The sequence below is a fragment of the Paramormyrops kingsleyae genome, chromosome 14 (genome assembly GCF_048594095.1).
Source record: "Paramormyrops kingsleyae isolate MSU_618 chromosome 14, PKINGS_0.4, whole genome shotgun sequence".
NCBI lineage: Eukaryota > Metazoa > Chordata > Actinopteri > Osteoglossiformes > Mormyridae > Paramormyrops > Paramormyrops kingsleyae.
The window spans coordinates 7349899-7372196 of record NC_132810.1 but is presented as its reverse complement, the minus strand read 5'-3'; the positions used below and the strand labels follow the sequence as shown (position 1 = coordinate 7372196).

The window sequence follows — 22298 nt, the reverse complement described above, 5'->3', positions numbered from 1 at the left end:
AGGAGCCCTACCTCCACCCAAGGTGGCATCTGAGCCTGTTATGAGATTTAACCTGCCAGCAGTAAAATGAGCTATTGGCACCAAATGGGCTGTTCTCAGGCCTCCGTTTGCCAACACTGCACGGGACGTGCGTTCCTTTTGGGCTTGTCGCGTGTGGACATAATCTCACGTGATCCGCTCCAGCCAGAACTAACATTTGCCCCTTTCACTTTCAAGGATATTATATTTTACATTGTTGCATAATACGATACAAATGGGAATCACCATGTTAGCTCATAAACACATTCTGACCACGAGAAGAGGGAAGATGGTTTGCCATGTGCGCAGTCTTTCCTCTGGCCCTGCCATACGGTGGCTCATGATTGGCTGAAGTCGCTCAGGGGCTGAGGAGGATGGGGGGGGGGGGGGGGGGTGCAGCTCCTGAGGCACTGCGGGGAAGGTGATTAAAAGCGTAGCGCCGCCACAGAGCCTGCAGGGGGAGGAGTTTCCAGCGCATCGATCCCAGTGCGAGGCTGCTTCAAATTAATCAGGGCCAACTCCCACGTGGAGCCGGCTTAATTAACACACACCCTGCTGCCGTCTCTCCTCTCTGATTAAAACATCCTCAGTTCCACAGTCTCCTCGGAGAACATCTTTGTGGCCTGCAAACACAGTGCATCCAAATGTTATAAACAGTATCGCTGGCAGGCCAGTGTTTGCCTGACAGCTGACGGTACCACTTTAATCTGTACGAACATATTTCATTGGTTAAAGCACATCATCCTCAAAATGTTATTAAGACACACACCACCGTATTTACAAAGATAAGTGAACAGCAGTGGCACCTTGTGTTTATTTTTTTATCATGATACTGATGTATTTAGTGATTTTTCCCACGGCAACCAGCTAGTAGGCTGGCTATCCTCCAAGATCTGCCTCGTCTCCATCACAGGCTGTTACTCATCTCGCGGCCTTTAAATAGCCCGCAAGATGGGCTTTAACGGTCTCATTCTAATCAGAGATAATTAGTAAGCTATTTTGTTTCCCGAGCAGTTTTGAGCAGCATGTGTGATGTAGACGTCAGGTTCAGGTGACAGGCCGTGGTGAGGAATGTGAAGCTCTGGGACAGACCTGCGAGGGACGCTCACAGACGCACAAATCACCTTCCCTCCCGTCTCTCTCCATCTGGATGTTTTTGCATTTTAGGGACCACTGAGAAGTCCTACCATCCCACTTATGAGGAACCAGTTTCAGTTAAGATCTTTATATTGGTGCTATTTAATTAAGATCACTGTATTATTTTATTAATCATTACGTAGGTTTCCAGGCCTGAACAAATAAATGAATAACTGATTCATTTATCATTTATAGATTCAATACATTATATTGCCGTTCGCAGTCTAAGTCAATACCATTTTCACAAATAACACAGTGAAAATAACCAAGACACTTTATTTTAAACAATTCTACAGTAAATACACATACATGAAAACATGAATGATTCACAATATCAGACTCACACACCATGGGATTTTCTAAGCCATGATTCTATTCAAACTAGTGGTGTTTTTGGTACTATGTGAACCGGGATTATGGACACTGGGAAGAAGAAATTAGCCAGAAGTTGTCAGCTGGATTTTCAAACCTAAATGGAAAACACCAAGAGCCAAACACTGACATTAGCACATAGAGGACGTACACAAGGTGAAACACTAATAGGGGTTATCAGCAGTAAAGTGTTTTAACAGCGACATAGTTTAAGAATTTTTACATTTGTGTTCTTTCAAATCTGATGGTTAATGGAAAAAGAGAAATAAATTTTTTATAAATAAAAACAACACCAGAAGTTCAATGTTTTAACAAGGTCCTGGGAACAGCATGCTATAACCACTGTCAAACAAGAACTTAATAAGTAGGCTGCCATCAGGTCACATGGTCTCTGAAGCTAGTCATGTGACTCTAGCATGACCTATAGGTGAGTTTTTTTTCCCTAGCACTGCTATATGTCCAGGTTATCCAGTGCTATAAGATATGTTTCTTTATGTCGCTGGTTGCTGAGGTACTTCCAAGGGAAAGATACCACAACAAAGGCACTACGTCTTATGCAAAACAGATTTATGCATTATTGAAAAAAACTAAACTTGTTTCAGCAGCCTTAACTACACAGGCAAATGACAATGGTGCACTTTGATTTGAGGAGAAACATTTAGCGGGCAGAATGGTAACAAATACACTCCTACTTTCCGGTTTCCACAGCCGAACATTTAGCGACAACCCAGTGAAAACACACGGGGCAAAACAGGACTTTAGCTAGCAGTGCCAACACAAGTCAGCGATGCCCGTTAATCGTGTTCAGACTTTGCTGGGGTTAATATCGGGCACATCAGAGTCCTATAGGATCATTTAGCTGTGTCATTTGTGTCCCTGGAGAGCAGAAACCAAATGCACATTGTTACCCTTGGGAAGGGTTTCGTTACAAAGTGTATCTCTGCTCCATGGCTGTCACTGCAGCACTATGATGACCAACCAGCGCTCCAAGGAATTGACTTCCTGACCATATGATGAAACACATGTGTGGGTCAAATCACATCTGGAGCAGAATCAAGCTGTGACACTTCATTTCCAAATTGATATTATAAACAGCTGGTCTTCATCATCTGCTCGATCAAGCTATTTCCTAATCAGTACCTGGACTTTTGTGTGTTTCAGACCATCTAAAGACCTGCAAATGTGCACATGTGCTGCTAATGGAGTTTATGTGGTCATGCTAGCAATCATGTCCTATGACACATCGCTGCTCCACGCTGAATTTAATTCACACTCTGTAACAATGTGCTACAACTGACACAAACCCCAGGACTGACCGCTAGCTGTCTGCTGTGGACCCTCTCCAAGGTTCAAATGCCAAAATGCACACATGCCTCCGCCACTCTTCCTAAAGCAGTCGGATTTCCACGTACATCAGATGCACATGAATTTTCATATGAAAGTGCTTAGCAAACATTCTCTCCTTTTTTACATTAAGGCTCCATTAAATCTCGGGTGAAAGAGATAATGAATTAAATTCATCGTCCCTTCTTCTAGCTGCCTATCCCAGGTAGCAAAGGGCACAAAGCTGGGAATGGGGTCCTGTCCCCTCATAGGACACACATGCAATCACACTCCCCGTGCAATTTAGCAATACCAATTAGCCTACCTGCGTGTCTTTGGACTGTGGGAGGTACCTGGAAACACCGTGAGAACATGCAAATTCCACCCACGCAGGGTGTGGACAGGAGAGCATCCTCCTGCCACCATAGTGAGATAAATAGGTATGGTAAGTGCGTTTTTAAATATCGACATCCAATCTCGTTTTTTTTTTCCTTTCGGAGCAATGGAATCTACCATTTTGGATATTTACAACACAGGCGGTCACTGTACCCAAAAAACATTCAGCTGCCAGAACAAGGACGGAAAACTAAAAGTGACCATTGGCTGTGCAATCTAAAACTGAAGGGTAAAGCACTGCTCCTCTGATAGGCTGCCTCCCCACGGCTCCGCCTCTCACCGCTCAATTCTAACCTCGTCAGTTACAGAACAGCAGATCCGACGCACAAAAGGTCAAATCTGTTTTAAAGGAAGGCGAGAGAAACTGCGCACCTACATTCAGACGGCCTTCTCTGATAACTGTCAGGCTCTACGTGAAGGATCCAATTAGTATAATTAGTATTTATAGACTTAGATAATGGACTTATGCCCATAAGCAGTCGATTTCCAATATTCAAACACAAATAAATAGACTATACTATATGTGCAAAGGCTATCGCTAATCTATCCAGTCTTAAAAACCACATTCAAATGTTTAAAACATTGATTGGTTACATGAACACAAGAGTTTCTGTGTCACATGTAGTAAATAAATACACAAAAAAAACCCCACAAAAACCAAGAGCCAGCATTATGGTGACTTCCCTAAGAAAAACAGGAGTTTATAGTATAATATTAAGAATGATGTCACCAACTCTAAGTTTAATTTGGGAAGTATGACATTCTATAAAACCAAGTCATATATGAATGTAAATGTTTCAAGTAAAAAAAGAGCAAAACCAAGGTTCTTCTCATACACTTCAACAGTGAAATATATTAACCGTAATGTGATTAATCTACATTATACATAATACTGCAAAAAGCAAAGCAAAACTAATTCTTCACCACTACGGCACTGAATGTGCGTTGACTCCACCTGTGATAATGTTTTCATTCCCACTTTTCTCCACAAGCCCATCAATGACATTTAAGTAACTGTGCAAAACAAAGCATCAGTTCCTTAGCGTAGTGCATAAGACCCCCTCTTCTTCACTTTCAAACTATTTTCCCATTTTCTTTTGCCTAGAAGAAAAAAAAACAAAACAAAAGGTTGTAACCATGCAGTTGTGAACAGGCAGCGAGGTCCTCAATGCCATCCACGTGGATACATTCTCTTAAAGACATTCCTGGACTCATTTCTTCATGTGTTGACCATTAAACTGTTAGCTAAATATCACGTTAGATTCTGCGTTCCAGCCCCCTTCAGCAACGCTCTGTTAGAGACCGCAGATTATAGGACCGTCCCAGATTATAGGAGCACCGCGGCTGGTTTGAGGAGGGGGGGTTGGATGCGGGTCGGTCTGAATGCTCCTCCACGCCTGGCACCTCACCTTCTCAGTGTTGCTCTTGTGAGCACGGTGAGGAGCCTCACAGTCAGTGGTCATCACAGAGAACCCAGCGTCAATTCTCTCTCCTGAGGACGAGAGACACGTCAGGGCCTCGAGACGCACAGAGCGACGGCCGCTCCTGCTCTCTTGGGGGAAGGACAGCATGACACACTGAATGGCGATGGTAGCTACCTGGGCTTTTGCTGGCACTGCCCTTTGAATGTCCCGTGGGCTGAGCGGTCGGAGAGTCGCCGTCCACAGACTGAGACACTGGGTCCACTTTGCCCGTGACCACGTTACCGGGTTTGCTATCGGACGTTCCAGTTCTGGGAGTCTCAGGAAGGCAAACACCTTTTTTCTGCTCAGGTCTGCCTGAGGTGCGGTCTCCCTTAAGCCCAGGTGTGTCGACGCCCCCTGGAGGGCTGTCTGTGCGCTGCAGGGCTCTATCGAGGCCATCCGCCTGGGCCTCTGGGAGGGTCGGCTCAGGGATTTCTTCGTCTGACCATTCGCTGGCCTTCAATGCTTCTACGGAGAAGCGGACCTTCTTTTCTCGCTGGGGCAAGGCCTCCGGGGTGGCTGGCTTATGGCCTTGTTCTTCTTGGCCTTTTCTCAAAGCTGACTCACTGTCCTGATCTAGACCAGTGGCGTCCTTTACACCTCCGGAACCGTCTTCCGTAACAGTCCCCACAGCACCTACTGTATCCCTAGTCTTATCTCCCGTAGTTCCATCTCCACTCTCTGCCCCAGGATGGGTTTCCTCGACGTCAGCATCTCCGTAGGCATCCAGTTCCTCTAAGAACTCCTCAAAACTCTCTGGGGTCTGGAGATATAAATACCAAAAATGTGTGGGGGAGGACACTCTGATATGGTCCAAATTCTCAACATAAGTCAAACAGCTTGCTGACAAACTTCCACATGATCTAACTGTGGAAGAAAACTGACTGTCCTGTAGATACAATCTTATGGTAGAAGGCAGTTTTGTGACCCAGCACCAGTATAATCAAACAAGAAACCCAAAGCCAACTGTACACATGCAGACAACTGACTGATAAAGCTAACCTGTGGGTCCTTTGCTTCTTCCTTGGCATCCCATCTGAAAAGCCAGATAATCCACGTTAGCAAGTGAAGTACAGAGCACATTTCTGCGAAGGTCACCAAACATTTCCCCCCTCGCTCCTCTGCGAGGTCACAGCGAAGCCAAACACATGCTTTCGATGAAACGCCACATTTCCGTGTTAATGGTCTCGCCTTCATGCACTAATGTCTCATGCCCACGTTTGGTCTGCAGTCTGGAGCACCGCCTGTATGCTCTGCACCGTCGACTCACGCTGGTGAATCAGAAGCTGTGAAATGTTACATTTCTCTACTGTAGGATAAAAATCTTGGGAGACATCTGAAAAAAAAAACATATTCAGACAAGGCCTCGTTTAACTTGCTACCAGTTTTCAGGCAGAGAGTGTTCTCCATAGTCCAAAAAACATAAAGTGTTATGGACAGCATGGACAGCGTGGTCTTCTTTTCTTGGTCACCCTCTCCATCTACTGGTGACTTCCTGTTCAAGAAGTGTGGCCCCCAAGAAGGGATTAGGGTCCCAGGGCACAGTCCCCTATCTACAGAATCTCACCTCTATCTACAGAATCTCACCTCTATCTATGGTATCTACAGAATCTCACCTCCTAGCTCTTCCTGTCAGGCGATCCTTGCCCTTGGCTTTGCTGCCGATAGCCTGCAGGTTCTTCGTCCCCCTGTCCCGGGTCCGATGCCCTGGACACCCCAGAGTTAACCAGTCAGGCTAGGACATGTACAGTAATCACCACTTTACATTTCAGGGAGGCTTTTTCCAGTACACAAACTGAAAAAAATCAGATTAATGCAGACAGGTTTGATTCTTTTTAATTGTACTTCAACCTGCCAAACCTGCTTCAGTGGCTTAAAGAACACAAAGAGCAGGTTCCCTTATCGGAGATCGGAGACCTTTGATGTCGAGAGGTGGGCATCTTAACAAAGAGAATATGCAGACCATTAACGCTTTTCATTTATAATGCATAATAATGTTAGAGTGCCGTCCCAGGTGTCACAACAGCTAATGGCATAAGGACAATTTAATAATTCATAAGAGGAAAGCAGTGTGATTGAAAAAGCATCCATAATTTAGGTAATGCTATGCATGCTGGAGGATCTATGGCTCCAGGTAATCATTTATCATCATCCTAAAATCCAGGGCATCCGCAGCACATCAGCATTAATATGTTAAATATTATGGAAGTTATTTAACTGCAATTGTTTGCAAATTAGAAAAAGAGTAAAAGACTGTGTAAGCTTCACAGATATGCTTGGAGGCCTACGACGCCAACCAAAGATGGATTAAGAACAAGAAACCAAAGGTCCTTACAATAAATCGGCCGAAAAAAAGTGAACGGATTTGATTTATTGTGGATCCTGGGATTATAAACACTCTAAATCATTGTTTCCTAATCCGGTCCTTGGGGACCTACAGACAGTCTAAGTTATTGGAAAGGTGTGAGGACCAGAAGCGAAAATGTGGACCATCTGTGGGTCCACGGGGACCGGGTTGGGAAACACTGCTCTAAATTAAAAAACAGGTCCATAAACCATAATTACTTCAGATTGTGTCGTCATCACTGTGCCGTTTCCGGCTCCAGTCTGCACTCACCCCGCGACTCTGCATATGGTCTCAGGCTACCCCGTCGCACATTTCTTCCTCCTGAGGAAAAATAGCACAGGTCCAGCTAGGATATTTTCCGGGGGCTTTATAACCCTACCCGCCTTAGACCCTGTGGTCCCCTGTGCAGTAAACCTCCACAAGCCGCCTCCTCGGAGGGGGTCATACGATGATGTCACAGTGCCACCAGACATCAGTAGGCTTGATGCTTTTGGGGTGCAGGGTTTGTGGTGCAATCTGCAGGCTCAGGGGGCGCCAGGAAGCCGCCGATTGGCTGACAGGCTGCCGCCTCCCTTCCGCCGAAGCGTCAATGGGAGCCAAGCCCCAGGGGGACAGCGAAACTGAAGGCCTGCCACCAAACAAAGGCCATCGCTGGAGAAATGTCTCGCGAGGCGCCATCAACACAAATGGCGGAGCTTGAACAGGGGCACAGTGATCCCAGCCCCCTCCCCCCAAAGTCAGCTGTAAGTCAGTACTGTTCAGCGCTCTGTGATTTTCCCCAGCTGACCGTCCCTCACCTCTGCCTTGACTTCCACGATCAGCTTCCCCGTGAACTCTCTCCCGAAACCTGCAGACCAAAAACAATCAAAAATAAATTATCAACAGCAACAGTAGCTATAATCTGTGGATGCACCGGCAAGGATACTAAGGGGCCTCCCAGCAGGAACAAATTAAACCCCCCAGGGCTTCTTCTCCAGCTAATATTCAAGAAGGAAGCGTAGACAAATGAAGCATTCCTTCATCTGGGAAGTCGCTGGAGCATTATCAAACCTTCCCAAATAAGGTAAGGCATTTCAAGCCATGCTAAAAATACTCCCAACCCCTTTGCTCTAATTCACATTAAGCATCTATTTATTCGAACGCTATCCCATGCTGAAGTCCCAGTGCACTAATCCACGCCTGAGAGCTTCCAGACATTGAGCAGAAAGACACCTTCATAAAATAAAGGGGAACAAAGGTTCAACGGCATTACTGTAAAAGGTATCACTGGCACAGGCTTGTGTCCCAGGAACTGAACAGAAGTGCAGCCAAAGGCGAGCATAGGAAACGGTCTCAATAAAATCACAGCACTGTTAGGTGGCAGAGATCTGCTCTGTATTTAAACAGGATCGCTCTGTCCTGACCACACACACACACACACACACGCACAAACACAGATGGTAGTATTCATATCGTTATGAGGGATTTATTTCTATGGGCATAACCCCTTAACCCTAATCTCAACTATGACAACCATCATCCCATAACCTACCCAGCCCTAACCTTAATCATAAGTAGCCAGACAAAAAAACAAGACCTTCAGCAATTTTTTTTTTTTTAATTGCAGTCACAGATTTTTATAAAATTGGGTTTTCCCTTGTGGGGCCGGGAAAGATGTCCCCACAATGTAAAACGTATCAGTGTTTTATTACATTGTTGAGACCCATTAATACACAAAACCACACGCATGCAAACCAAGCAGGTTGAAACGATGTGACACTTCCATCACCAGAGGAAATTAAGCAAGCAGAGTGTGATAGAAGTGAGTGACTTTCCTGGGTGTTAATGAAGTAACCAAAAGCACCAGATATATTTGCACACTATTCCCTAGAGTGTTTGCTGCCTTTTTAACAAATACGGAGTCCAGCATTGAGCAGCAGCGTCCAGCAAACAGGCACAAACCTAATGCTCTCACCATGTCTACTGAGGTCTGCGAAAGGCACGGACCTCAGCAGGCTTATCTAGAACTGTTCTGCAAGGAATCAGGCACACAAGCTACCACGACGGATTGTGTTTTGGGGCCCCTGTTCTCGATACGTCTCTGTTCCACAGCATTCGCTCAGTCCTAGTGCATCAGCCCTGTTCCTGCCCAATGAGATGATTCAATAGTCTTGTGACAATCAATGTAATAAAGAGAGAGTCAACAGAGCAGATATGGGACTCATAACCCATCATCCAAAGTACAGATGTTTATTCATTCCCACAAATATAACCACATGCGTTGTTTTTTCATTCACGCTACATGCTACTTTCGGTTGATGATAACACAATGAATTAACGGATGGTTGTTAAAAAAAGAATTGCCATTAGCTGGCCAGACATACAGGCAGGCAGGCATTCAAGCTTTTCACATCAAATTGTCCTCTTCAAGTCCAGTCATATCTGCTGCGGCTGATAATCGGAGCACTTGACCCGAACGTCTCCAACAAAATATGCAGCTTCTATATATGGGTGAATCTGCAATTTATTTTGAATTCAGTCCATCCCTGCTGTGAAAGAAATGAGGGGAAGTGTTTTGTCTTCTTCAAAAGGTTTTCATTTAAGTTTGGACTTCCATAGTCAAGTACTTTCCAAGTACTAAAATGCAATCAACATATTTGATGACACACTGACACCTTGTAGTCCTTCAGGGCAGCTGGTAAAGGATAAGATCATGTACAAATATAATATGTTTTTCCTCAGAACTGGAGGAACCTAAGGATGAATCAGAGAAATGCTGTATGAAATAGTTTTTTTGTCCCATGGTGACACACTGCATCCCCGAGGCATGACAAGATATGCAACCAGAAATCAGAACGAGAAAAACCACATGTCATTTTTCAATCCATGAGGTCATTTCTCACTGCAGCGCTACTGCTGTAGCCTGGCTACTCCATTTGCAGGCAGCTGGAGTCACACAATCTGGGTTCACATGCAAATTTCCACTTTAGTGGGTCATTTCAGACTCACTCATGGGCTAACAAGGCAGACAAACCTCCATAAGGATGCTGAGAGTGCACAAGAGGGAAAGAAGTACCCAGTTGTCTGGTAATTAAAGTCAAGGGCCACACACAAACATAAATGGACGTCAGTGATGGCCTGCCTTACGCTGTCTCTGGAGGCCTGCCTTACGCTGTCTCCGGAGGCCTGCCTTACCCTGTCTCTGGCTTGTCCATATCCCAGGCCCTCCTCCACTGGCCCTTGGCGTTCTTGTGACGTTCCACGCGCTCTCGGTCGATCCGCTCCCGCTCCTTCTTCCAGCGCAGGTACTCCAGCTGCTCCTCTTTGGAGGTGGGGACGGTGAGGTCTGTGTGGACCTGCCGGCCAGAGTCCTGGCAATCCTGCCAACGGGACGCACACGGCACTCGCTCACTCTGCTCGTGGTGATCTGGGCCTCTTTGTGCAGAAGCCGCAACCCCAGTCGGTCAATGTAAGTACACACAGCAAAACCCTACAAGGTGGAGACACGTGTATGTCCCACATGAAAAACGAACAAAATTGTGCTGAGAGAACATAGTCAAAAACTGGAGGAAAGAGAGGGCTGCTCAGGGCTGTCAGTGGTGGGGGGGGTCAACCCCAATGTAGATCAAAAACTAAGGAATTCTTTGCCTCTCAACTTCCTCATTCGCACATCATCGGCTTGAGGTCGCTTATCGGAAGCCTTAGTTACACTCCGTAGAGCACCTCTCGTGGACACCCTGATGTGGTCTGTCCTGGAGCAGAGCCGGTTTCTCCATGCACACAGATACACACATGCACTCCACGTCTCCCTGTGGCCGAATTTCTGCACGAAATACAGGAATCTTGCGAACCTGAGGCGAGTGCACCACCTCAGGCCCTAACACAAAGTGAGCTGTCTGAGGCCCAGCTGTGAGGGCCCAGCTGTGAGAGCCGGCCATGCCCAGCCCATGTTCTGTACCTCAGGCCCTAACAACCCCGACAATTACTCTCGTTGTTCATTTCATCCCACCAATCAGTTGCATGCTAAGGGGCTATACTGCACGTTTGACACTCAGCAGTCCTGCCCTTACTGGGCCGTGTGAGCTGTCTGAGGCCCAGCTGTGAGAGCCGGCCATGCCCAGCCCATGTTCTGTACCTCGCTGAGCCTCTGAGTCATGCCAACGCAACCTCAGATAGCTTCTCGCTGTCTCACTGACTTGGCCATCTTATAGTAACCCAGCATGCAGGTAGAGAAAGAAGGGGGGAGGAGAAACCAAGATAACTGCGCGCCATGTTTTCCTCCAAGTCAAGGAGCCAATCAGTGGCCAGTAAACAAGCATCCCTCCCTGTGGGTCGCCCCCCCCCCCCTCCCCGCCAATTAGCCTTTTCAATTTCCTGCCGCGGCGGGAGTTCCCTGCTTATAACAGTTACAGGGAGAGCGGCTTCCGCCGGCTTCCAGGTGAAGCTGAAGCACAAACAAACACGGCACACCAGTGTTTCCCAGGGCGGCACGAGCACCCGGAACGTTCTGAGCAATAAGACAACCTCTCTCTCACCCGGGAACATAAACACGGCCTTTGGCCATTCACCAAACAGTATTCTAAATTCAGCTGCTCCCTCTGTCATCAAGCTGATATTTTAATAGCACAAAGGTACTTAAAGGTAACTTTAACAGCTAAACCTGAACACCATTACGCTTTTTTAACCTCACTAATCTAAAGCTCTCTTTTACCTGCTACTGTTATATGTTGTCCTGACAGTAATATTTGATGGATAGTACCTACACTCTGTGATTCATCCCAGCCGAATAATTAAGAGCTCAGCTGGAAGGGAAAGCAGCACACGGGGGAGGGGCAAAAAAAAAGGAAACATTCCCAGAATACACCTCTGCAGCCTAAGTGACACGCACACCAGAGAGCGGCCCCGTGGCGAATATGTCGTCAGCAAGGTCGAGAACAGCCAGGCACAGCAGCTCTCCCTTTAAAAGTCGCAGTGATGTGGTAGCATAAACAGCACCCCTCCTCAACACACACGCATAGACCTGAGAGCTGTGTGTGTGTGTTGTGTGTGTGTGTGTGCTCATGAGCTGGGATTATGACAGAAGACACTTCTGACTTGATGAACAAACTGTGAGTGGATCAGACTGTATCTGGGGGGAGGGGGGACTGATGGCAGTGCCACTTCACTCAGAGAGTCGGGGAGGGGGGGGTGGGGGAGGGGGTTACGTAAGCCAACGAGCTTCTTCACCTGGTAATAGGGGTTGTGTTCGGCCTCCGTTGAGCCGTGTGGCTCCTGCTTCCCAGCATCTTCCTGAGAAAGAGAGAGAGAGAGAGAGAGAGAGAGAGAGAGAGTTACTTACCATTTCTCACCTGAATCATTTTGTTTTTAATCATTAAAAACACTGTTTCCTGCCAATAGGGCAAAATGTAAGCTGAGAGACGTCAGAAATGAGTCAACCTGCATACTGTGTTGTGCCCATATAAAGAGTCTGATATGTTCAGGATGCAAAAAGATTCACTAAACAGGCACAGATTCTGACCAAATTCAGACTTGCAGCTAAGCTGGGCCACAAGGGGGACCTGCTTTTGTAGTAAGTGAGATCCTCGAGAACTGGTTCCCTCCCCCTGCACCAACTCATCTGAGAAACATCCCAGCAACAACCTCCTATATTACCAGTGTGAGACCACATTTCATCCAGGTCCTCATCACCAAATCCCCATCCTGTCGAGTGAAGGGGGTAGACAGTCACCTCCACCCTGCCCCCCAGAAGGAGAGTGTATAACACCAACAAACAGGAGAAGGCAGGCAGGCAGGCAGGCAGAGGAAAAACGCTACACGTGGACACCGGGTATCATTTCATTGAGGCACCACCTTTACACATACAAGGCATGTTTTGCGGTGGCTGGATCTCACTGAAGGTCGTGCTTTAATTTAGAAAGAGAGAACAATGTGAGACGAGCATAAACGGAGAAAGACACTGTGTACAGAGTGGCTGGCAGGTGTCCTCTGGTGACCTCTCCAAAAATCAGAGAGACAGAGACGCACACACGCTCAAAGCACACGGCACTCGCAACAGTTAACATTCAGTTTTGTAATTACCACCAGCGTACATTCGGTTTACAAGTAACAACCAGCGGCGGATAGACCAGGTCCAGAAATTAAGAATCCAGACCAAAATTTTGTTGATTTTCAATCAACCAGTTGAGTATAAAGAGTCACAGTCACAAAATACTCAACTGGCTGGATTTAAAAAACTCTTGGTCTGGATTTTTACTTTCTGGACCTGAACTATCCATCTCTGTTAACAGCCATACACACCACAACAGTTATTGTTCTGGCTACCAGGAGTGTTTCCCCTGGTTTGGTGTCCAGACTCTAATGGAAAAAGGCGGATGGCCTTTCATAGCCTGCTTTACCCAAACATGGAAGTGAGATGAAGCATCCACTTAGATCCAAACGATGAGACAAATCAAACTGCTTATAGGAAAGAAAGTGTCTACACAGAGTTCAACACTGCCCCCCTGTGGACAGAGCCGACAAGCTCACCATTAGACTGCTCTGTGCTCTGATGGAGTTCTGTAGATGGAGATGCTGTAGCTACCCTAAGTGTTTAAACCTTCTATGTAGGAGCAAACAAACACAGATGTCTTCCATCTATCACAGCTCTCATGCATGAAAAATGTGGGTTTTCCTCTAATAAATCTGTTCTTGATAAAACTGTCCCTGATAAAACAGGTTAAACCCAGGAACTGCAGAAGTTAACGCCAGGGCAGAGGACACAGTGCGAGCAGGAGAGGAGGCAGAGAGAACATTACAGGGGACCTCAGCTGTCCTTCCAATTTTCAGTCAAGAGGGGGCACCAGGGATGAAGACAGGCATCCGAGTAGATACGGCCTGCAGCCGCCACAGCACTGCTGGCCCATCCTACACCCCCATCAGACAGACCACAGAAACGGCCTTTCTACTGCCATTCCCCGGCTCCCGGCCAAACCCATCCCCGTCTGCGCCGATAATGAGCCCATTCAATGCAAAACGTCGGCAAATGCTAATTAGGTTAAACCATTCTTCTTCACTGTGGCAGGGGGAGATGAGCACGTTAGCTATTAGCGGTGGTTAGGAGGACAGCAGCCAGGACAGGCCGGGCCAGAGGCCCACACTCAAACTTCAGTCCCTTAGTTCCCACACTGAAGCTGAGTGGTAACAGAAGCAGGCAGCAGATATCCAGTGGAAAATTGGTTTCATAAATTTGGGCAAAACATGGAGGAATTCAGGCACCGCCTACGGCACCCCCCCCACCCCCCAACAGAATGGCGCCACTCATACCCTTCCAGAATGTTCTGGAGCGTGACCGGCATGAGCTGAAAAGGCACACACCCAAGAATTTTCAGGTCAGGAACTGAGAGACTCTCAGTGTTGATAGTGACTCAATCCGTCGTCAGGCAGCACATGACGACGCCAGCTAACAGAGCCACGCCCTGCCCTGCCCCCAACCTGCCCATTTAGAATGTTCCGGGAGGGGCCTGGGAGGAACACACACACACAGGATCAGCGAGCCCAGCTGAATTCCAAAAACACCGAAGGGCAAGCAGAGCGAAAACATAAAGTACAAATAACTCATTTCTAGACCAGCTTCACTTTTTTCTGTTTTCAGCAAAAGCTGCACTGAGTGTTGTTACTGAAAACAGCTGAATCACGCAATGAAAGCCCCCCCCCCCCGCAGAAGCCTCGTGCCAAAGACCGTGTCTGGGGGAACTTTAAAATAGAAGGGGTGTCAGCCTACCCCCACCCCCACCTGTGTCAGCCCCCACCCATACGCAGACTGAGATCATTTAACTGGCGCGGAGTTTCTAAACAAAACTCACAACAGGCCAGTTAAACTCCCAAAGACAAATGATCCAACTCACCTCTGAGTTGATCCAGCTTTTCCAAAAAAGAAATTTCCAAACAAAAAAACAATATATAAAATCTTGCAGGGAAGTCACTGCAAACACTTAATTCTTTTTTACATTTATCTGCCTTAAAGACGCCATAGCACACTTTGGTGGTTTGAGGTCAGGGATTGTTAATTACATTAAAATGCGAGTCAGCAGCTAATTGAGTCGTATTGTGGGCTGGGAGGTGGGGCTAATGGAAGAATGGGAGGGGCTACTTTCTCCTAGCCTCTGCCGATTCTGGCCCACAATACAAATTATGAATATTCATTAGAGGACTGGGCTTTGTTGGAGGGACAGGGTGGGGCTTCCAGTCCATGACCCTAACCTCTCCTCCAGTTTCCCGAATTCTTGTCTGTCTGGGTCAGGGTGCTGGGCATTTTCCCATGTCTGACATGCTGAGCAGCTGGGGGAGCAGAAGTGTTACAGAGGCACCAACAAAAGGCCAGATGAGACCATAAAATTCAGCGTTTCACCCATAATCTGCCAGATAAAAGTCTTCCTTCTTCACAAAATAATGCTGCCCCCTCCTGTGAGGTTAGGCTTATGTCTGCTGTGGAATAACCCGGAAGGCCACGTGACCAGCCCACCTGTGTCCGCGTCTCCCCCTTCAAGCTCTGGGGCGGCCTTCCGCTGCCCATGCCGGAGTCTTCCTCAGCTTTGCCAGGCTCCCTGGGCCCCCCGGGGCCTGAGTGTGGGCCCGCCCCCTTCCTCTCACTCACAATCCGCCTGCCCTAGAAACAGTGAGAGCCTCGTGCTAACAGCGTCGGCCACTGTGCAAACAAGACAGTGGCCAGTAAGGGGAACCACCATCCAGCAGCCAATCAAAAGGCCGAATCCTTGGATGATGTCAGAATCCAAAGGCTTCCGCTCTGTACTGATACATCGTTGCCTCTCACAGAGTAACTTAGGCCAAACGTAAGAGAATCCAGCACATTTCCATGGTGGAAACACTGCTTGCCTTGGTGCTGCCCCCGGTGGTGACCAACAGTTGCCTCCTTTTGCCTTGTGCAGCGCCGAATGGGTTCGAATCCCCATCCATGGGTTCAGGTGCCGGCCGAGGGGCAGGCTGGCTACCGGTCCCAGGTTTCTTTGTGACGACACGTCCTTCCTGTTCCAGAAACAGGCATTTAGCAGCTCGTGTATGTCTATGCACTCGCTTTCCAGACCTCTGATGTCACAGTGCCCGCGTGGGGCTTGGATGTGAACAGCAGCGGGTCCATTTTTTTTGAGCTGCCACCTCACTCACATTAGCGCACTTGTTGATGGTGATGGTCAGGTCCTCCGCCTTGCCCTTGCGGCCCTGCAGAGCCATGCCTTCCTGCTCCGCCCTCTTCTTGTCCTCCTCCACTTCCTGTCGAGAACAACAGCGGCCTCAGCTCAGACGAGCTCGTGGTTTACCAAAGCCTTTACTTGCACTAGAGAAAGCATGTGAACCAGGCGGCTTGGTAAACAGAACTGCAAGAGCTTCTCTAATCTCTAAGAAGCTGACCGGCAGTGATGCTAATCTCTGGTGGGAATAATGCTCAGCAATAAACTATTTATGAAACAAAAACACAGCTTATGCTTAAACCTGCAGGGTTCACCTGAAATAAAATAAACATGATAAATCACTAACTGTGCTGAATTACCTGTGATTCACACTGTAGTGCATTTCATATCGTGTTCATATTGTGTTTTTGGCCTTTATTACACAGTATTTGTGTTAGGATACAACAGCACTGTCTGTTTAAAATTTTCACATGTAATCCTACACACTACATGTAAGTTCTTGCTATACGAAAATCAGTAAATGAGAAGCAGGTGTGGCTTTTCACTTGGATACCAGCCAGATCTTCCAGCCCATGGAGCCGCAGACACGCACCTGATACCTCTTCATCAGTGCCTCGTTCTTCTTCCTCAGGGCCTCGATCTTCCTGTCCAGTTCGGCATCCTTCTGCTCCTTCTTCCGGAGCATGGCATCCGCCGGGCTCTGCGCACCGGTGTTCAGAACAGAGCTGAGAATGAACACGGGACTCTCCTAGCCGGCCCCTCCCCTCCCTCCCAACACACAGAGACAGGCAGCAGAGAGAAATATAACAGAAACACTACGACAGACCCACTGCAAAGCATTCCTACGCCAAAGACTACTACAGCATATAAAAAATGACTAAAAACAGCTCATCCTGACCCACAGGGACGTCGTCCAAAGCCAGCCCCCGATACTACATGTGTTGTTATGTGCAGTTTGCTGCTATGGTCCCAGTTACAAACAGTTTAAGGAGAAGCTTGTATCTCCTTTATCAAAATGCCCTCCAGGACAGTCACATCCACGTCCCGCCAATCCGACGGCCCCCTGAAATCGGGCGCTTGCTCCTGCAGCGGCGGGCGGCTCGGACCACCGGGGATCTTTTCAGAGCTAGAGGCAGCCCACCCCAGGCGCTTCTCTGCGCTACTGCGACTCCGCCGTTATGGCGTCCGGGGCGAAAATAAACACGAGAGGAGAGTGAGGCCGGGAGAAAGAGGAAGAATTCTTTGGGAAGGAGCCGTTAGCCGGCCGTGCTAAACCTGCGCGGCAGATGGGCACCATCGGAACGGCCGGTCCCCAGCTCCGAGCCACTCGTGCAGCCGCAGAAACACAATGCAGGCGCTGGAGGCAGCCTGAGGTGGGAGACGTCGCCATAACAACCGGCTGTATCGCACTCTCTCCCCCCGTCTCCCATTCCTCCTGTGTCCCCGCCCTCCTACAGATGGCCGGGTCGTTACTGGGGTCGGTTACCAGGACGGGAACGCAAGACTGCTGTCATCAGCACCCACACTGCAGCGTGGGGGGGGGGGGGCATTCCTCAGGGACCCCCCCCCCCCCCCCCCGGCAGCCTCTCGTCAGACCAATGATGATGTAGCTGTCAGGTTCTGATAAAAGGTCCCCAGAAAGATGTGCAGGGGAACAGGAAACAGCTGACGTTGGGGGTGTAGTTCCACGTTCCACAGACAGCGTCCGTCTCTCGGCTGCTGGGAGCTACGGCAGAGAACTTCTGGGCTTATGGACATCCTGATGCAGCAAGGCGCTTAAAATAAATAACGACATGGAGCACATCCAAGCATGAAGGTCACCAGCCAGTCAGGGCTTCCAACAATGACACAAACACCCGATTACCTTAATTATCACTCCATTAGACAAAGTAAAGCCCTGAAAGAGCGACGTTCCATTCCATCACTGCCCACTGACCCTGCCAAGTTTAATTCCACTAAATAAAACAACCACCTCCCAGGAGAGACTTCATGGAGGAGCAAGTAGAGGGTTGAATGGCGGATTGTGGATAAGGTCCTAAAACAGGGGTGGGGAACCTGATCCATGGAGGCCCGGTGTGGGATGACCTCTCAATCAGCCAATAATAAAACAGTGGTTCTCAACTCCAGTCCTGGGGACCCACTGTGATTGGCTGATTGAGAGGCCATCCCAAACACCCGCACCGGCCCTCCATGGATCAGGTTCCCCACCCCTGTTCTACACGGTACCGGTGGCCACCCTCTTCCAGATCCGAAAAGCAGCACCACTGACCTCTGAAGCTCACGGCAGCTCAGCAGAGCCAGAGAGGCCGACAGGCACCATCAAAGCTGCGAGAGTCACACACCCACCTGACCAACATCTGAGCCATGACTAAACAGACAGGCACCTCACCGACCCCCCCCCCACCCCCCGATACGGAAATCTCCTCATTCGCAGAAGGGAAATGGTAAAGCGGAATCACACATAGAGTTTACTAATGCCAGGAAGCAGAGTCACAAAGTGGGGAATGACATCGCTTTCCAGTTCCTCTGAAACGGGATACAATGGGAAACCTGGAAGTACTCACCGTCCACACACCGGGCTGCTGGGACAAACTGGCACCGCCTGCTGGCACTGTCCAGCAAAACATTACCCCGCGGATGGGGTGCAAAGGGGCAGGGGCACAAGATTAAACGGTGGTGGGCCGGGGGGGGCACGCCGTCTAGCTGCCGCTCACCCTCCATTTCCACAGTGACAACAAAAGGGAATCCTGGGACTGCTGTGGAATCCCATCTGGGGTGGGGCTTGGAAAGGGGGGGGGGGTGGGTTGGCGTAACGCACAAAGCGGGACAATGGCTTTGGGCGTCGACAGGATTTCGCACTAGATCTCTTGCCGCCATTAGCGGGAGTGACACAGCCTCCGGAAAGGACGACCTGGGTGCAGTACATGGTCAGTTACGGCCCTGTAGCTGGAAAACAGCAATGTGTACTAAAGCCACATTCACCCTAAGAGAGGCACAGCGTAAATTGTAACTCATGGTACCGAAGGGCTCAGTCAGGATCCGGACAGCAGAACACAGACCCTCAGCTAGAAATCAGTTGGCATGCGCAGTCAGTTCCCTCAGGAATATGGAGCTTAGGCCCATGGATTCGAGCGTGACGCCACAAGACAGAACCCAGCTGCTATCCAGGTCCAGGGTCCAGATCGGGCGGCATCGACACGCCCCCCCCCAGTGCAGGTGGGCTCCCCAGCCAATGTGCCTCAGCAGCCGTGCATACTTGCACTGCGTGATACATTTCTCCAGAGGCGGCAGCCGGGTCCTGATCCCGCGCACACAGAAATACACACACACACACACACACACACACACACACACACACACACACAGATGCTCCTCCATAGACACAGACACACACACACACTGACACTCAGCTGACGGTGTCTGGGCCCAGGGGAGTGGCTGCCACACTCTCAGGCGGCAGGACAGCTGCTACCAACGCATGGCCTGTCCTCCGCCCCGCAGCAAAGGAGTGGGGGGGGGGGCAGCATGGGAGGGTGAGGGAGGAGAGACAGGGAGGTAAAGCAGCATCTGGCCACACTGGCAATCACTCATGCAGCTAGCATTATGTCCACTGAGTTAGAGAGAGAGGAAGGGAGGGAGGGAGAGAGGGAGAGCAGTGGGGGGGGTGGCACTCACAGGTCTGTGTGTTTCGGAGGTCAGCGACGCTGCCTGGGCTCCTTCCGACTGCGCAGGGGCCGGCAGAGGCACGGCGATCTGCGCAGGGTCCGCTATCATGCCTCGGCTGCGAGAAGAAAATGGGAAAAAAGGGGAAAGAGCCCCCCTCTATCGGGGCGGTGGGCCAAGGAGCCCCCGAGGCGTGCGGCACGGCCGTGAGACCGCGCTTCACAGCGACCAAACGACCGACCGCCCGCCTGCTCGCTCCTTCTCTCACCAGAGCCAGCTCTCTGTTAAAATTACCCTGCGCTCCCCTCCTTTCTCTCAGCTCCCCTCCTCCCTCTGTTCCTTTACCCACCACTCCCCCCCCCCCCCAACCGCTGAATTTAAAGGGACATCCAAGTGGCTGAAAACATAAAAACATGTTAACTCAAACTATAAGGTGATATTGTCTGGCTACGGAGACCAAAGAAACATAACCTGAAGGCGAAAATCAATACCTACATCACTCAAAAAGTCATTTTAACAAATTTATTTTTTCGCAGAACCTGTACATGTAATTCCAGCACAAAGCTTTTATTAACTACTAGGTAAGAACTGGTATGGCGCCCAGTGAACCCCCGCAGACCTCAGTGGGTGTTAATACACCACAAAACTCCAGCATCTGCAGGTCACCACACCTAAACCGCAGAAATGGGGATATCCCATGGTATTGCAGGTTATTTCGTTGTGTGTGTGTGTGTCTCTGTGTGTGTGGATTAGGTTTATTTTTCATTGTGGGGACCAAATGTCACACACAATGTCATAAAACCTGTTTTTTTTTGACATTCTGGGGACCATTTTTCAGGTACCCACAAAGATCTGTGAATGCAATCAAAAAAGTAAAAATGCCAAAAATCTCATATTTTGTTTGGTTACTTATGGTTAAGGTTAGGGATGGGTAGGGGTTAAGGTAGTCATGTTGTCATTAGCATTTCCCCCATAAAAAAAATAATGGAAAGTCCCCACAAAGATATAGTTAAAAACCTGTGTGTGTGTGTGTGTGTGTGTGTGTGTGTGTGTGTGTGTGTGTGTGAAAGTGAGGTAATGAGTTAGGGGTAGGGTCTTCTGGAGAATGATCGGGGGACCCGCAGGATTTCCCACGATTCCGCATGCAGAGCGAGCCACACCGGCTGCTGTGCATATTAATGGACGCACGGACAAACGCGTCTTTGCTTAAGCGCCTTCGTATTTTCATGACGTTAACTTGTAGGACACTGGACATATTCCTAGTCCAATAGTCCACTTACATGTGTTAAAAAAATCTGGACACTCAAGAGTCGGAAGAGCCCCTTAACTTTCATGCATGCACATGTTCCCAGTCCATTGAGCGTTATTCGCTATATTTTTCTATACATGAACACAAATACAATTTTAAAAATATATGAAAAAAAAAGTTTCACGGCAAAATACAACAAATTATAAATATGTATATGTAATTATAACATTAATCTTCACATACAGGCAATGGTATGGAGTTAATCTACTATAAACCATTTAAACCCCTTTAAACAAACATAAGTAGATTAATGTAAAATATAACACACAACATAATTAAATGTTCACGATCCAACACTGCAGCATAATCGAAATTCAGAACCTAATATTTCGATTACGTTGGGAGGGGATTCATTAAAATGTCGTAAGCCATTTTATAGGACTATAAAGTAGGCCTACTTACAATAACATTTTATTATAAATATTTAATATTCTAATATTTAAAATCAATATAAAACTTTCACCAGTGAGTTTCATATTTAAAACATTTTTGAAATGCTAATTCAAAACAAACCTAATTAGCGCTAAGGGTTGCGGTTCTTGGGCGAGTTCTCGCTCCAGTTCGATAGACGCGACTTCTTGCCCATTTTATTTAATCAACACTAGAGGGCGATGAAAAGAAGCACGGGAGCTCAATGGAACAGAATATCTTTGTTGTCATTTTAACACTACATGTACCATGGCATTGCGTATGTCGGGGGCGTGGCGTAGGTCGGGCTCGCTTAGCCGGAGGCCCAGCTGAAGCCAACATAAATCAAGTAATGAAATTCACTGTGCCTGCTACCTCTTGGCGATTGTAATACAAATGCAACTATAATGAAGAATCACCGATGGCTAACAATCTACACTGTGACCTTTCTGGACTAGATAACTCCGTACAGAACTCGGTTTCGGGTTCACGGTTCGGTACAATTTCGGTACACCAGGGGAAACAATTTACAACTATCTTAAACAATTTCAAGAAAAATTTGTTTTAAAATTACAACTAGGAACAGTTGCAGTCGAAAGGAAATGCGTGTGTTGAGATGTATGAGTAACTAAACCTGAGGCGATTATTTGAATATCTTAAAAAAGAGTTTTGTAAAATAAATATAGTCCCACGTCATCTAT

At 48.1% G+C, this 22298-nt stretch overlaps 1 protein-coding gene across 2 annotated transcripts; it reads right to left on the bottom strand.

Annotated features, from left to right (window-relative positions):
* Positions 1 to 1411: 1411 nt before the first annotated feature.
* On the bottom strand, positions 1412 to 20178 carry ccdc9b (coiled-coil domain containing 9B). 2 transcript variants are annotated; one of them, XM_023802307.2, is made up of 14 exons: positions 19893 to 20178; positions 16810 to 16917; positions 16195 to 16299; positions 15907 to 16056; positions 15536 to 15679; positions 12262 to 12324; positions 10231 to 10415; positions 7854 to 7903; positions 7327 to 7377; positions 6326 to 6416; positions 5712 to 5745; positions 4845 to 5472; positions 4656 to 4738; positions 1412 to 4347 (listed from the first exon to the last, which is right to left on the bottom strand). In XM_023802307.2, the coding sequence occupies exons 1-14, from the start codon at positions 19989 to 19991 to the stop codon at positions 4321 to 4323; spliced, it is 1818 nt and encodes a 605-aa protein (XP_023658075.2). In that variant the 5' UTR covers positions 19992 to 20178; the 3' UTR covers positions 1412 to 4320. The 2 variants fall into 2 exon arrangements, with proteins under 2 accessions (XP_023658075.2, XP_023658077.2); XM_023802309.2 differs by lacking the exon at positions 15536 to 15679.
* Between the last annotated feature and the right edge of the window lie 2120 nt (positions 20179 to 22298).

Bases quoted from the DNA above. Each gene is read 5' to 3' on its own strand.
- ccdc9b (XM_023802307.2), bottom strand. From the start codon at position 19,991: ATGATAGCGGACCCTGCGCAGATCGCCGTGCCTCTGCCGGCCCCTGCG. The intron at 5,473-5,711 runs GTTAGCTTTATC...TTATATCTCCAG, and splicing joins AAGAAGCAAAGGACCCACAG to ACCCCAGAGAGTTTTGAGGA. The intron at 4,739-4,844 runs GTAGCTACCATC...TCTCGTCCTCAG, and splicing joins CAGTGCCAGCAAAAGCCCAG to GAGAGAGAATTGACGCTGGG.